The 15767-nt window shown below is 37.2% G+C and overlaps 1 protein-coding gene across 17 annotated transcripts in view; it reads right to left on the minus strand.

The window, feature by feature from the left end:
* Nucleotides 1-14834, minus strand: part of FIP1L1 (factor interacting with PAPOLA and CPSF1) — a 79705-nt gene extending 64871 nt beyond the window's left edge. For 8 of the 17 annotated variants that reach the window (XM_044268145.1, XM_044268142.1, XM_044268136.1 and 5 more), the window contains exons 1-5: nt 14546-14834; nt 13338-13382; nt 13195-13234; nt 7391-7448; nt 6176-6279 (exon numbers count right to left, since the gene is read on the minus strand). In XM_044268145.1, the coding sequence (XP_044124080.1) occupies nt 6176-6279; nt 7391-7448; nt 13195-13234; nt 13338-13382; nt 14546-14630 (332 nt within the window). In that variant the 5' untranslated portion in view covers nt 14631-14834. The remainder of the gene's footprint in view (nt 1-6175; nt 6280-7390; nt 7449-13194; nt 13235-13337; nt 13383-14545) is intronic. The other 9 variants (XM_044268147.1, XM_044268146.1, XM_044268140.1 and 6 more) reach the window with 2 other exon arrangements.
* Between the last annotated feature and the right edge of the window lie 933 nt (nt 14835-15767).

A 15767-nucleotide genomic window follows, 5' to 3' on the forward strand; every position in this document is an offset into this window, starting at 1 on the left:
AACATGAATTCATTTATATTAAACCTAAAAATAAATCTAGGGTGATAAAGTAGAAAAGTGTTTGGAAGTAGTCTATGGTTAATGACTAAAGAAATAAGAAAGAAATTCCTAGAATGCTAGTAAAGTCCCGTATTTTGATCTGGGTGGTGGTTATATGAATGTACACATACGAAAAAATTATTGAGCTATACTTTTTTAATGTAATATAATATATACATAACAAAGGAAAAAAAATAGAAAATCTGAAGTCAGACCCAGGTTCAAATACAAGTTTTGTCAATTACTACTTGTATAACCCTGGCTACGTCACTTAAGACCTCATGGATTTTGTATAAATTTTCTGTAACATGGGTTTATAGACAGTTCTCTACCTCTGCATACAATGCATTCTCGTATATGAAGAGGAAAATCAAATACACTAACCGAAACAGACTAAAACATAGTAAGACCTCAATGTTTTCAATGATATATTTCTCACATTATATTCATGTTATTTAATTTGCTCCTTTATTCTCACAAGTTCAGGTAATTGGACTTGTAAAGATTCACTATTTCTGATCTGCCTAATAATTTCCATTTTTTATCTACAATGTACTAAAATTATGAGACTTAAGTTACTCACTTACATTAGCACCATCATTTTTCAGTTTTCTGCTTAAAAATGATATATAAAAAGTGAAAAATAAGTGTAATAAAATATTCAAATAATTGTATTTGAAAAAATTATATATGTAATTTTGTAATTATATATATTATTATAGCTCCACTGCTATAAATGCAGAAACTATGAAATAACCCAAATTAAACTGTCACTGTCAGGTAGTACTACCATACAATCCTGAAGTGTTTAAATCATTTCAAGGACATTAATTCATGAGTAAATGCTTAAATACAAAGAATGCATCAGGCATAGTTCTAGGCTAAGGAATGAGAATGACGAACTGAACAAATATAGCTCCTGTCACACAATGCTTACATTTCAACAATCTAAATCCAGCACAGCAAAAGCACTTTTGGGTTATCTATATCTGAGTTCTAGCTGTTTAAAAGTCAAATGTATAGGAGCGCCTGGGTGGCTCAGTCAAGGTTAAGTGTCCGCCTTCAGCTCAGGTCATGATCTCAGGGTCCTGGGATTGAGCCCTGGGTAGGGCTCCCTGCTCAGAGGGAAGTCTGCTTTTCCCTCTCCCTCTCTCTCCCTCCCCCTGCTTGCTCTTGCTCTCTCTGAAATAATAATATTTAAAAAAATTTTTTAAAAAGCCAAACATACAAAAATCAAGTAGTCTCTAAATGGTCCTCTTACAGAATTGCTAAGGATAAAACAAAATAGTATTCATAAAAGTCTTAATGATAAGTTTAATAAATGAACCTCTTGATTCCCACCCAGCTATTTTCCCTTCTATGTTTTGCCTTTAAAACACCACTTTTCAGGGCGCCTGCGTGGCTTAGTCAGCTAAGTGTCCGACTCTTTGATTTCAGCTCAGGTCATGAATGTCACATGAGCTCAACCCATGAAGGGCTCCATACTCAGTGCAGCCTCCCCCCTCCCTCTCTGCTGCTCCTCCCCCTGCTCTCTCATTCTCTGTCTCTAATAAATAAATAAAATGTAAAAAAATAACACCATCACTTTTCTTTTTTAAAACAACTAAGGCTTTGGTATTCATGTGTGTAGAGAAGCTTAGCTGTTTGGAAAATTGCACTTAAGCTGATCTGATGCCTTCCATCAGACCCCCATGAGGTCTCAGGATTCTCTAGGTGCCAGACCTTACATATTTGGGTTTTTAAGAAACTTCAAAATAAATGCATCAAAAAAATGTATTTTAACCTACTCCTTCTACATTACCCATACATGCTAAGATACTTTTAGGGACTCAATTAACTGCTCTAGAAAGCTCTAAGTCATTGAATCCTTTATTTCACTCTGCATCCACAACCAGTCACCCATGTTACCGCTATTATGCACTCCAATGCGTCATTTTCCATCCATCCCTATACTGCTGCCACAGGCTTAGTCTGGCTTATCATCTCATGCAGACAATTCAAATGTATTAATTTCTTTCTATTCAGTCCACCTCAACTACTGCTCCAAGTTATCTTTTCAAATAAACTAACCTACTTAAAAACCTTTAAAGGTACTAACTCCCTCAAGTGGTTTCAATCACCTTTTCCCATCTTCCATATTCTCCAGCCCTGTAGTCTCTCTAAGCCAATGCTTCAACTACAGCTCAGGAGTGTCCTCTGCTAAATCATCAGTCCTCTTCCTCCTGACTCAAGAATTATTCAAAGTTCATACATTATCTCTTCTAGGACCTTTTCCTCAACAGGTGTAGGCTTTTAGCAACTCTCCTCTCAAAGTTTTCAATTCACTATTCTATTTCTATTCCAGCACTTAAACCTCACTGGAAGTATTTGCTCACATGTCTATCTTCCTCACTACTTCCAGTAAATAAGGACGACTTTATTACTTTTCATAGTCTCATCATCAACTAATGTAGTGCCAACAAACATTTTTAAGTGTTTAGCAAAGGAGGAATCCCAAAGGTAAGAAACCACTTTTCTGTGCAAGCTTACAGATAAAATGAACTTTGTAACAAAAGTATGTTACCTGAAAAACAATGCTATTTTGTACTTTCTAACCGTTAAACCCATTTAGTATTATTCCTGGAATACAATTTGCTCTTTAAATTTGCTTCTGAAAATTCTGTGCACAAAGTTAAATATTCATCAAATTTTATTTTCTCATAGACTCTTCCAGTTTTCAAGAGATATATCCTGAAATATCAAGGTTAAGTTTTACACCCTTCAGAAAGACCTATAAGTTACTCTGAAATGCAAAAAGAAAAAAAAAAAAACATAAAAAGTGGATCAACTGAAGGGTAGAAGCATGGACAGAGATACATACATTTACAGGTATATTTGGTAAAGCAAACCCAGCAAAATGTGAATTGTGTAATCTAAATGACGGGTAAAATGGGTGTTCACACAATTCTTTCAACTTTCTTAGATAATCTGAAATTTTTCATGTTGAAATACTGGGGAAATAATACTGAGGAAAAGCTGTTTAGTCAACAAACATTTACTGAATACTTATTATATGTAAAGCACTCTGAGGAAAAGGGAAATACATAAACAATGGTTTCTACTCAAGGACTTTGGTGTCTAAAGTGATAAACATGAACCAACATAACTACATTTCATGAATCTGGAAATTGCTGTAAGAAATAAAGTTCAGGACTGCGGTGGCTGCAGGAATGACAAGAAACTATTAGACTCCTATGGAAGTAAAGAAGAATTTCATAAAAACCTAATGGTGGCTGTGAAGGCCCTGATGCCATGAATGTCAAATTGATTATCTTTGGATGGTCACGAATTTATTGTAAAAAGAGAACATACACTAACATCGAGAACAATAAAAGCCATGTTGAGGTGCCCAGGTCACTTTGCTGAGAACAAAACTAATGAAGTCAATTTTAGAGAGATCTCTTCACATGTGCTATCAAAAGTATGCATGTATTTTACCTACAAGGTTCACTACACTAACCACTCCAGAGATTCCTGAATTCCCAGTTGCACCTAAAATTGCAATGAAACTGCTAATGGCTGAAAACTTCCTAGACTGGTAAATAAAAAAATCGTAACAAACTATTAGCTTTTCTCAGTTAAAAAAAAAAAGAAGGAAAAAAAATTAAGTTCAGAAAATGTACTACGGGAGTCTATGTACATTCAATATTTGAATGCAATTTCTACCAAAAATTTGGTCATATTAATAAAATAAACACTATTTGCTTTAACTGTTAAATAAAATTATTTGTATTTGGGGCACCTGGGTGGCTCAGCGGGTTAAGCCTCTGCCTTCGGCTCAGGTCATGATCTTAGGGTCCTGGGATCGGGTCCTGCATCAGGCTCTCTGATCAGCAGGGAGCCGGCTTTCCCTTCTCTCCCTGCCTGCCTCTCTGCCTACTTGTGATCCCTCTCTGTCAAATAAATTAAAATAAAATCTTTAAAAAATAAACAAATGGGAACCCTCTTACACTGTTGGTGGGAATGCAAGTTGGTGCAGCCTCTTTGGAGAACAGTGTGGAGATTCCTCAAGAAATTGAAAATAGAGCTTCCCTATGACCCTGCAATTGCACTCCTGGGTATTTACCCCAAAGATACAGACGTCGTGAAAAGAAGGGCCATCTGTACCCCAATGTTTATAGCAGCAATGGCCACAGTCGCCAAACTATGGAAAGAACCAAGATGCCCTTCAATGGATGAATGGATAAGGAAGATGTGGTCCATATACACTATGGAGTATTATGCCTCCATCAGAAAGGATGAATACCCAACTTTTGTAGCAACATGGACGGGACTGGAAGAGATGATGCTGAGTGAAATAAGTCAAGCAGAGAGAGTCAATTATCATATGGTTTCACTTATTTGTGGAGCATAATATATAGCATGGAGGACAAGGGGCGTTAGAGAGGAGTAGGGAATTTGGGTAGATTGGAAGGGGAGGTGAACCATGAGAGACTATGGACTCTGAAAAACAATCTGAGGGGTTTGAAGTGGTGGGGGGGGTGGGAGGTTGGGGTACCAGGTGGTGGGTATTATAGAGGGCACAGCTTGCATGGAGCACTGGGTGTGGAGAAAAAAATAATGAATAATGTTTTTCTGAAAATAAATAAATTGAAAAAAAAAATAAAAATAAATAAATAAATAAATAAAAATAAAATTTGTATTTGCAACTACAGAAGAGTATTTACTACATACACAATGACTACAGTGTTCCTTTTGCATAATGCAGATGGCAAAGGCCTATTAACATAAAGGTCTAATGTCATTATATGTAAGCCCAACATTAATTTTTTAAGCGGAGATGAGAATACTGAGAGTTATCTACCCCTAACATTACTGTCTCTTCTCAACCCTGATCTCTAGAGTTATAAAATTATAGAGTCCTTACTATAGTGTGAAACGGACCATGACAATAACTGAGCTACCTTTAAGCTCCTAAAATAAATTTTGAAAAAAAAATAGCTTTAGTATAGAAATAAAATATTCAAAAATATTTATCTATATATTGCTTGATTCCAGATAAGGCTGCATAATGAATTATAGTGCAACTGATGAAAAGTTTATGCTCCCAATGCACAAGCACTATATTATGTATCTAATCTGATAAACCACAGAAAAACACTCTTATTCTGCCACCGTAACAAAATCACATTCGGTACTTTAATATATTCCCTTCTAGACTTTCTCTAAAATTCTTCATGTGCTCAATGATCTAATGACAGTTGATTCACTAGATTCAGTTTTACAGACTATAAAACTTAAGACAACATATTATCTTAAAATGCCAACAGAATAATTAACAACTTCAAAAACACACTATGAAGAGCAAAAAAAAAAAAAAAACTTTTGATACTGTTTTTATTGGACAAAAAATTTTAAAGACCTAAACTCAGTTTTGGATAATACAATGGAAGAACAATGTAGATGAAATCTGTAATTTAAGGTTTTCTAACTCTAACTAAAGAATTGGACTCCTCAATTTATGAAAACATCTTAATTTCAGAAATCAAAAACATGCTGCTTCCATGGCATTTTATCTAATAAACTATCTTTAAGAAAGAAATATTTTCGTGGTGAAATTCCTTTTTGTCATGAGACAGAACTGAAACAACATTACTGATTTCAGGTGTACAACATAATGATCTGATATATGTATACACTGAAAAATGATTATAGTTACTTATCACCCATCACCACACTGTTCTGTATTTTTTCTTGTGATGAGAATTTTTAAGATCTACTCTTCCAGAAACTCACAGTGAAATTTTAAGACTTCTTACACATCATGGTAAGATGGAAATATGTAAAAACAATGGAATCAACCACCACTGGTTTGCTATGAGCATGCTACCCTTGATTTAGGCACACAACTGTTAGTTAAAAATAACTTACCACCCGGGTGGCTCAGTCAGTGGAGTATCCAACTGTTGGTTTCAGCTCAGGTCCCGATCTCAGGGTCCTAAGGTTGAGCCCTATGTAGGGCTCCACACTCAGCAGGGAGTCTCCTTGAGATTGTCTCCCCCTCTCTCTGCCCCTCCCGCCTATATGCGTGCGCGTTCTCTCTCTCTCTCAAATAAATAAATCTTAAAACAAAACAAAACAAAGCAAAACAACTTACCCATACTGTGGTGCTCCCGTTTTAATGTCTCCTATAGTGACATGAACATCATCCTCATCATCATCACTGTCACTATCACTATCATCTTCAGTCTCAGTCACTTTCTATACCAACATAAACAATTATAAAATACATTCAATAATTCATCTCAACATCTAATATGAGTAACTGAAAAAGTAACCATTTTGTGTTTTTGGAAGTACAGTTTTAGAGAAAAATTACAATTTCATAGCACTGTTACCTCATGTGTAACTGTTATACATGATAAATAGGGATAAGAATGTAAAGTAAAATCTTTTCTTAGCATCATCTTTTTGTAAATAACACCTCACGTATTTTTTCCTATGATTTACAACTGCTTCTCTGAAAAAAAAAATCTAAGGCATTGTACTAAGATATTTAGAACATAAATTATAAAAAGTAAGTATCTGAGGAATTTTTATCAAGAATATGAAGAGGAAAACAATTAACTTTAAGAGTCCTGGTTAAAAGACACCAAACAGTTAAGGAGCTGTTCAGTTATTCTTGTTATTCATTTACAGTAAGAAGAGTCCCTGGATGCAAATGATTGAGGAACTACTTTGTTTCTATGAGCATAAAGTGGGACCATTTACAAAGGCTTTGTTTTGGCTCTAAAAGGCAATTTTGTGGTTAGTCACAGAATAGTAAACAAAAAAGTAGGTCCCCTAGGCAAACTATTTTTTTGTATACAAGTTCAAGCCTGTAGAATAATGATTTCCTTCCTTTCATAGGATCAGAATGTTAAAATATTCGTAAAACCAATAATACGTGTTTACCCTCCAAAACAACACTTTTAAGAGGCATGACTGAAGTTAGAGAATATCACATATTTACATAAAAACATATTGTTCCAAAATTATGACAATCAAATTTGGGCTGTGGGACTTAATGTTTTCCTTGAAAATGAGGTTCACTATGATCTCTTTAGTTGAGCTACAATCACTCAGTTCCTTGATAGCAGTCAGCTTCAAGCCTTCACACATGCTCCACTTATTTCATGGAAAGTCTCTTTCTACTACTGCCTCTCACCACTTTGCTTTTGATGGCACCAGATGAGATAGAATATAAGAGCAGTCCAGATCACGCCGGACACTGAAAGTCATGTTCAATTTGTGGCTTTCTTCCTAAGTGAAGGGGAAACTACTATAAAGACTTTAAACAGAAAAGTAACTAAATTTCAAAGCCTTATGTTACCGGTTTCGGCACGCCATTTTCAGCAGTTTCTTCTTCAATTCCAGATGGAGGATTAGCACTACAAACAACAGAAATAAGCGCACAAGTCTGGTATTACTTTCCAGAAGTACAGACAGAGTATACTAGTATTTTTTAAAAGCTCTGATAGTTTACTAAAATTACTGTCTCCACTGGAAAAGAAAAAAGATGGCAAAAACTTGGTGGGCTATTCTGCTATTCCTACTGCTTTGCATAACACCCATATTCAACATTCGAAGTAGAATAGAACTGCCAAATGATGTCAAATTGCAAATCTGACAATGGGTCTATAACTCAAGTTTTTTTTATTATTTTAAAAATATACATCACACTTAATTTTATTTAGCCTAACTATTGGATATACGTTATTTCATAAAAGATACATTTTAAGATTTAAAAGAAGTTTATCTTCACATAAGACTGCCTTTCCATTTGATGCCAATTAGTAGCTCCAGGCCTAATTTTGATGCATTAAAAAACAAATTACTTTTTGAAGGCCAATCAATACCTGAATTTGCCATATTAAAGCAAAACTGATATGATAATAAACCCCTCTTTTCTCATGAGACTCAAGCATATGGTCATTAATTACCAAATAAAGCTTGTAGTACTGTAGTGTAACTGGCTTCTTATATTTTAATAAGTATGATTTCTATAGTGGCAACTAGCCATAAACTTCACTTTATAGTAAAAAAACCCAAGGACAAAGCAACTAACTCATATTTAGTAGGTTTTCTACGAAAAACCTCCAGATCTTTATATAGTTCAAACATCTTTTCATTAGATTCTGCTTATCTCTTCTATACCCTACTTTGTGCCAAGCAGTTTTTATATACATCAATTTAATCCCTACGTGGTATTTTACAATACAATCCTCATGTAAAGGAAAAATGAAGGATTAAAAACTGAAAATTTAATTGGGCACCTGGGTGGTTCAGTTGATGAAGCAACTGCCTTCAGCCCAAGTCATGATCCTGAAATCCTAGGATCAAGTGCCACAATGGCTCCCTGCTCAGCAAGGAGTCTGCTTCTTCTTCTGACCCTCTCCCTGTCATGCTCTCTCTTTTTCTCTCTCTCAAATAAAATCTTTAAAAAAACAAAAAAGCAAAAAACAAACAAAAAAAACACCTTAATATGTACTTATTAAAAAAAATCTGAAAATTTAAATGTTGTTTTACTTGTGATACTTCTTGACCCAAGAAAACAAATATACAACTATAATTCTTTAGTACACTTAGCCCCTGCTTATTTAAGTTTCTAGGTAGTCAGAAACAAATTCAGTTTGCCACGAAACAGTATATTTAGCCAAAACTTGGACAAATAAAACATGATAAAATTGGAGACAGCATAATGCAATGGTTAAGATGTTTTAACAATGAACCAGACACCAAAAAGCTGGGGAGAACTCTCATAGCAAGGACTCTGCTCAGTAAGGGCAAGGTGATGATGTACCAAGCTAAATACTAGAACACAGGTTTGGTGAACATGCCTTCTCCAGTACCTTCTAAGTTTTAATTCCCTATCACCATTAAAATGCTAGAAACAAAAAATTATAAGCTTTCCCTAGAAAAATTAAGCTTTATGGGTTGAAATTTTCCATAGGATAAACTTATAAGCTCTTCAAATAAAATTTTAGTAAAAAATACAAAGACATTTGACAGTAATACTCAGAGAAAATAGAAGACTTCCCTCCAATACATTTAAACAAGCTGAATATAGAAAAATTAAACAATGTGCAATCAGAAAATAAACTTTAAGAATTACAACCAAGAACTTATACCAACAAAATTAAGGGAATAGATTAGCTCACAAAAAAACTGCATTTAACACTGATTCTTGAACAATTTAAAAAACAGGGTATGAAAAAATTCTAACGACTTTTATAACTATAAGCTACACAAATTATAACTCTGTGAGTAAGATTAGGGTTAGGAACTGGGTTGGATACACAGATTTTAATGATAAAATTTCACAAGATAGCAATGAGTGAAAAAAAACTTCCAAATTAGGGGATATTTTTAAGTGAAGAAGAATCCCTTTCAGCATCCCTTAAGTTAATTCTATTTCCATGTCTCACTTCTTCCCTCCATTTACTTTTTTAAAAATGCAGACATACCTCACGTTGTCATGCTTTGCTCTATTATACTTCCCAGCTAAGTTTTTCAAATTGAAGTTTGTGATAACAGCATATCACTGATCAGTGCCATTTTTCCAATAGTGTTTGCTCACTTTGTGTCTCTGTCACATTTTGGTAATTCTTGCAATATTTCAAACTTTTTCAATATTGTATTTGTTATGGTGATCTGCTTGATGTTACTATTGTACTTGTTCGGGTAGCTATGAATCGCAACCATTTAAGCTGGTGAACTTAATCACTAAATACTGTGTGTGTACTGAATGCTCCACTGACCAACCATCACCTGTCTGTCTCCCTCTCCTCAGGCTCCCTAGTCCCTGAAGCACAATATTGAAATTAGTTCAATGTGTAACACTCTAAGGTGTCTAAGAGTTTAAGGGTAAGAGTCCACATGCCTCTCACTTTAAGTTTAGGGAGGAAGGCATGTCGAAGGCTGGCACCAGTTGGCAAATGTGTAAATGCAGAGAAAAGTTCTTAGAGAAGATTAAAAGTGCTAAACTATAGTGAACACGTCAGTGGCAAGAAAGTAAAAACACCTTACTGCTAATACAGAGAAAGTCTGAGTGGTCTGGAGAGAAGACTGAATAAGCCCCCATATTATATTCCCTTAGGCCAAAGGCTAATCCAGAGCAAGGCCCTTATAATCCTCTTCAATTCTATGAAGGCTGACAGAAGTGAGTTAGCCTTAGAAAAATAGTGTGAAGCCATCAGAGGCTGGTGCATGAGGTCTGAGGAAAGAAGCCATCTCCAGAACACAAAGTGCAGGGTGAAGCAGCACGTGCTAATGGAGAAGCTGCAGTAAGTTCCCCAGAAGACCCAGCTAAGGGAATTCATAAAAGTGGCCACACTAAACAGCAGATTTTCATGGAAACAAAACAGCCTTCTGTTGGAAGGAGATGCCATTGCGGACTTCACAGCTGGAAAGAAGTCAAGGCCTGGCTTCAAAGTCTCAAAGGAGAGGCTGACTCTCTGGTGAGGGGCTAATGCAGCTGGCGACTTTAAGCTCAAACAAATGCTCACCATTCTGAAAGTCCTAGGGCCCTTAAGAATTAACCTAACTCCACTCTGCCTGTGCTGTAGAAATGGAACAACAAAGCCTGACGACAGCACATCTGTTGACAACATGGTTTATTGAACATTTCAAGCCCACCGATGAGTCTACTGCTCAGAAAAAAGGATTCCTTTCCAAATATTACTGCCCATCCACAATGCACCCGGTCACCTAAGAGCTCTCTCTCTGTTGAGACATACAGTAATAAGATTAATGTTTTCATGCCTCATAACAAAATACCCATTCTGCAGTCCATGGATCAAGGACTCATTTAGACTTTCAAGTCTTACTACTGAAGAAAAACATTTCATAGGACTACAGCTGCCACAGACAGAGTGATTCCTCTGATGGATCTGGGCAAAGTAAGTTGAAAACCTTCTGGAAAGGATTCATCATCTTCATCATTCGAGATGCCATTAAGAACATTCATGATTCATGAAGAAAGATGCAAATAGCCACATGAACAGGAGTTTGGAAGAAGTGGATTCCAAACCTCATGGAGGACTTTAGGGGTTCCAGACTTCAGCAGAGGAAGGAAGTGCAGGTGTGGTGGAAATAACAAGAGAACTAGAATGAGAAGTGGAGCCTGAAGACGGGACTGCACTGTTGCAGGTCATGATAAAACTAGAACAGATGAGGGGTTGCCTCTCCTGGGTGAGCAAAAAAAAAGTGGTTTCTGGACATGGAACCTACTCCTGGTAAAGATGCGGTGAAGACTGTTGAAATGGCCAAAGAAGGATTCAGAATATTACCTAAACTTAGTTGCAAAAACAGCAGCAGAGTTTGGGAGGACTGACTTCATTTCGGAAGGAGGGTCTACTGTGAGTAAAATGCTATCAAACAGCATCACTGCTACAGAGAAACCAACTGTTCATAAAAGGAAGTCAATGAATGTGGCAAACTTCACTGTTGTCTTATAAGAAATTGCCACCCCAACCTTCAGCAATGGCCACCCTGATCATCAGCAGCGTTCAATTTCAAAGCAAGACCCTGTAACCAGCAAAAACAGCTGAAAGCTCAGACAATGGTTAGGATTTTTTTTAGTGTGAAAATACTTTTTAATTAAGGTATATATACATTGTTTTGTCAACATAATACTATTACACTTAAGAGATTCCACTATAAAAACTTTGATATGCACCTGGAAACCAAAAAATTCATTTGACTCACTTTATTGCTGTGGAACTGATCCCACAGTCTCTCTCAGGTATGCCCCTACCAGCTTTGAAGTGGATTTCATATACCACAAAACCCGCCAATTTGAAACATTCAACTGAATGGCTTTTCACATTTATAGAATATACAGAAGAGTGCAACCATTACAAGTGCCTAACTTCAGGACATTTTCATCACCTGAATAAGAAACCTTGTATGTATCAGTAATCACTCCCCATTTTCCCGTGACCTCAATCCTGGCAACCACTCTGTCTCTACAGATTTACCTGTTCTGTATATTTATTGTAATTAAACCATACAATATTCAGTTCTTTGGAACTGGCTTCTTCAGCTTAGCATAATGTTTTCAAGGTTCACACACATTGTAACAGATATCAATACTTCATTTCTTTTTTACTGCCACATAGTATTCCATGATATGGATATACCATATTTTATCTATCCATTCAACATTTGATGGACTTTTATTTCCATTTTTTTGGCTATGATAAACAATGCTGCTAGGAATATTCATGTATAAGTTTTTGTGTGAATATGTATCAATTTTCCAAGGCATATCTGTAGAAGTTAAATTCCTGGGTCATATAGTAACTATGTTTAACCTTCTGACGAACTGTTTTCTAAAACAGCTGCACCTTTTCGCAATTCTACCATCAGTGTATGAGAGTTCTAACTTCTGCATATCTTCACCAACACCTGTTACTTTCTTTTTGATGGTAGCCATCCTATTCTGATGGATGCAGAGTGATACTTCCTCTACTTTCTAAACCCAAATATTCTTTAAAAGATCTTTTTTTAACCACCCCTTCCCCATTAGGTGACATTAAGTCATTGACAGTAGATTTGATGAGTAATGTCAGCATATCCCTGTACTTGTCTGTGTGAGCTGTTCTGAAATCTAGATGTTTTAAGCTGTTTACAAGTTCTGTAAATGAAACTAAAATCTTTCTAGCAGTCTAACAAAAGGAATCGATCTTGTAACACATTAATTCCACTTTGAATTTGAATACAAAATGTTGACATTATAACCAAAGTGCACTACCACCTTACTAAATAACTAAATAACAAAAAGTTATTTAAAGGATTCCTTTTTAACCAAAAAAATTTTTTTTGAAATTTTTTTATTAGTCTAATGGTTATGTTGATACTCCACTACTATGCTCACTTAAGAGTACAAAGTTACTTAATAGTAAGAGTGTTCAAACCCTTACTTCAAAAACTCTGTCCCCTAAGCTACTAGCAAATAAAGAGAACTGATTAGGTCCTGAAATAGAAATCAACTCTAAAGGATTCAATGTCTTTGAACCTTCAGTCAATATGCTGTATTCAAGCTATTGATTACAATGAAATAATTCTGACAATTTGTTGCAGAACCACTATATCATACAATCTGTATAAATATCAACAACAAATTCCACTAACCTGGGATTTTCTTCTTCTGGCCTTTCAACTTCATTTTCATCTACCAAAAAAAATACATAAATAAATAAATAAAATTAACAAACAAACCACTATTAAAGAAACCAGTATTATGAAAATCTGAAGTGATCATCACAAGCACTAACCTAGGTCCTTTGCCAAATCACTGTGCACATGCACGTCCCATGGGCCTATAAGCACATCCAAAGTTAGATCACCTTATAATGACTTAACAAAATATGTCTTTTATGAAAAAAAAATCAGACTTTACTTGTATAAAATTAAGCTTAATTTAAGAGGCATGAACTATTTCTAGATCTTTGTTAAGGAAACCCTACACATTTACATTTCAAAGAACATGACTAATGTTAAATCTTTCCACCCAAAGTAATGAATTTTACAAGTCTGTCAAAATCAAAGTTTGTCAAAGTCACAGCATCAAGGAGCTGCATGATGCCCAAACGTGCACATTTACTACACTAAAGAACATACATTTTAGGCAAGGAACACATGTTAACTTTCAAATCTTGTTATCATTAACAGACAAGAAGAGACTGTGACTTAATGAAAAGTTAAAAACCAGATATCAAGTCCCTTTCAAGAGGGAAGTACAAAGTGCACTGAACTTATTTTGGGGAAAAAAAGATACATACGAAATAACTGAAAACTATAAGCCTAAGGGGCATGAAATACTTTTAATGATGTGGGTTAAAGAGCACTCTCTTAAAAATGAAAAACTTCACCTTAATACAGGAGACATTCGGGGTTTTCTTTATGGGCCATAATGTATTCCATCTCTCTCTCTCTCTCTCTCTCTTAATTAATTATTTTTAAAGCACGACTTTCAGACAAGGAGGTACCCTTGCAGGTGCATTCCATACAAACTGACCATCAAGAAACAAGACGTTAGTTTTACATCATCAACTTTATTTAACTATTATTACAGAAAGACTGTTTCTGAAAGAAAGGGACGGGGAGGATATCCTACAGCCAAGGGGCAAGAAGAGACACACCAACAGAGCTCAGAATGGAGGTAAACATAGGGGAAAAGAGCGCGGAGACCAGGCGGCCGGGAAGCCCTCGCGGGGAGGAGAGCGAGGCGGGGGCCCGGCCCCGCGCCCACGCCGACCGCCCCCGGGTGACTGCGCGGTGAGGGCGCGGGCTGCGCGGAAGGGGAGGCCGAGGGGAGGCCGGGGAACGCGCACGCCTCGCTCGGCCTAAGTCAGGCCGGAGGAGGCTCCGTACGAGAGGCCCCAGCGGCGGCATGAGGGGCCCGGGACGCCGGCCGTTTGCGGGCCGCGAGGGAAGGCCTGAGAGAACCCGGGAGTGAGAGAAGGGACAGGAAGTTCCGTACCGCCATAGAGCCACTCTTCCTCCTCATCCCCTCCGGTCCCGCCGCTCAGCTCCGACACTAGGCGCTCGACCTCGCCGGCCGACATGGCCGCCCCGAGCACAACTTAAAGGCGGCGATCAACAGCCCCCTCCAACCCCTTCCCAGCCTCGCTGCCCAGGGGCGCGAGAGGGGCGCGAACCCGCCGGCGAGCGAACGAAGAAAGCGCGAGACTCAAATCCCAGAAAGGCGGCCGCGGCACTGGAGGCTGCAAACAAGACGGCTCCAGCGGCGCTCCGCCGCTCCTGCGCACGCGCAGAAGCAGCCAAGCGCCGCGGCGTCTTTAGGAGGCTTCGCTTCCGCGGCGCCGTCCACCTGGGCCCGGTTGCGCTTGCGCGCCGTAGTTGGCTCCGCCCCTGTGGAAGACCGCTTTGCCATTTTAGCGTGGTTTTCTCCCGTGGCGGCGTCCTGAGTCGGCGAGGGTTCCCCTCCCCCAACCTTTCCCCTAATAATCCCATTGCCTTTGCTGGCCAGTGTACCTTTGTTTCCTTATCCCGCTGATGCTTTCTTTCTCTTCTCAACTGTTTTTCTATCTTATGAAAGCTCTTGTTTTCGTTCTTCATGGGTTGTGTCAGCCTTAATACAGAATTGTTACCTTATCGCTCCCGTTTCTCATTAGAGAAAGCATAATTCGTGCCTACTTTGTTGAAAATTTAATTTTAAGGGCAAACGAAAGTCAAGCTAATGAAAAGTGCATTCTCTTTGGTAAAATAAAACATTACAGTTAAGGTCGAAGACCCCCTCATCCACTACCCTCCCTTGCATAAGTATCCCTTGTTGGCTGTTTGGTGTGAATCCTCAGATAATCTATACATTTACTTTATGTGCTTTTGGTGGAAGAACTTGAGATTAAAGAGTCTTAAAGGGTACAATACTGTATATCATAATGCGGGTTGCCTTTTTTTTTTTTTTAACTGTTTTGGAGAGCCTTTCCATGTTAATATATTTAAACTATATTCATTTTTAAATGCTTCTCAATATTCCTATAGCATGGCTATCACAAAACGAATATGGTTATTTCCCTAGTGATGTACATTTAGATTGCTTTCAACTTTTCACTTTAACCAAAAAACCAAAACACTACAATGAATAACCTTGTAAATGACTTCTTGCAGGTCTGTACAAGTATTTCTCCAAGATCATAAAGTATGTGCAATTTTTATTTTAGTAGATAATGCCACATTTT

Source organism: Neovison vison, chromosome 11, assembly GCF_020171115.1.
Source record: "Neovison vison isolate M4711 chromosome 11, ASM_NN_V1, whole genome shotgun sequence".
Taxonomy (NCBI): Eukaryota; Metazoa; Chordata; class Mammalia; order Carnivora; family Mustelidae; genus Neogale; species Neogale vison.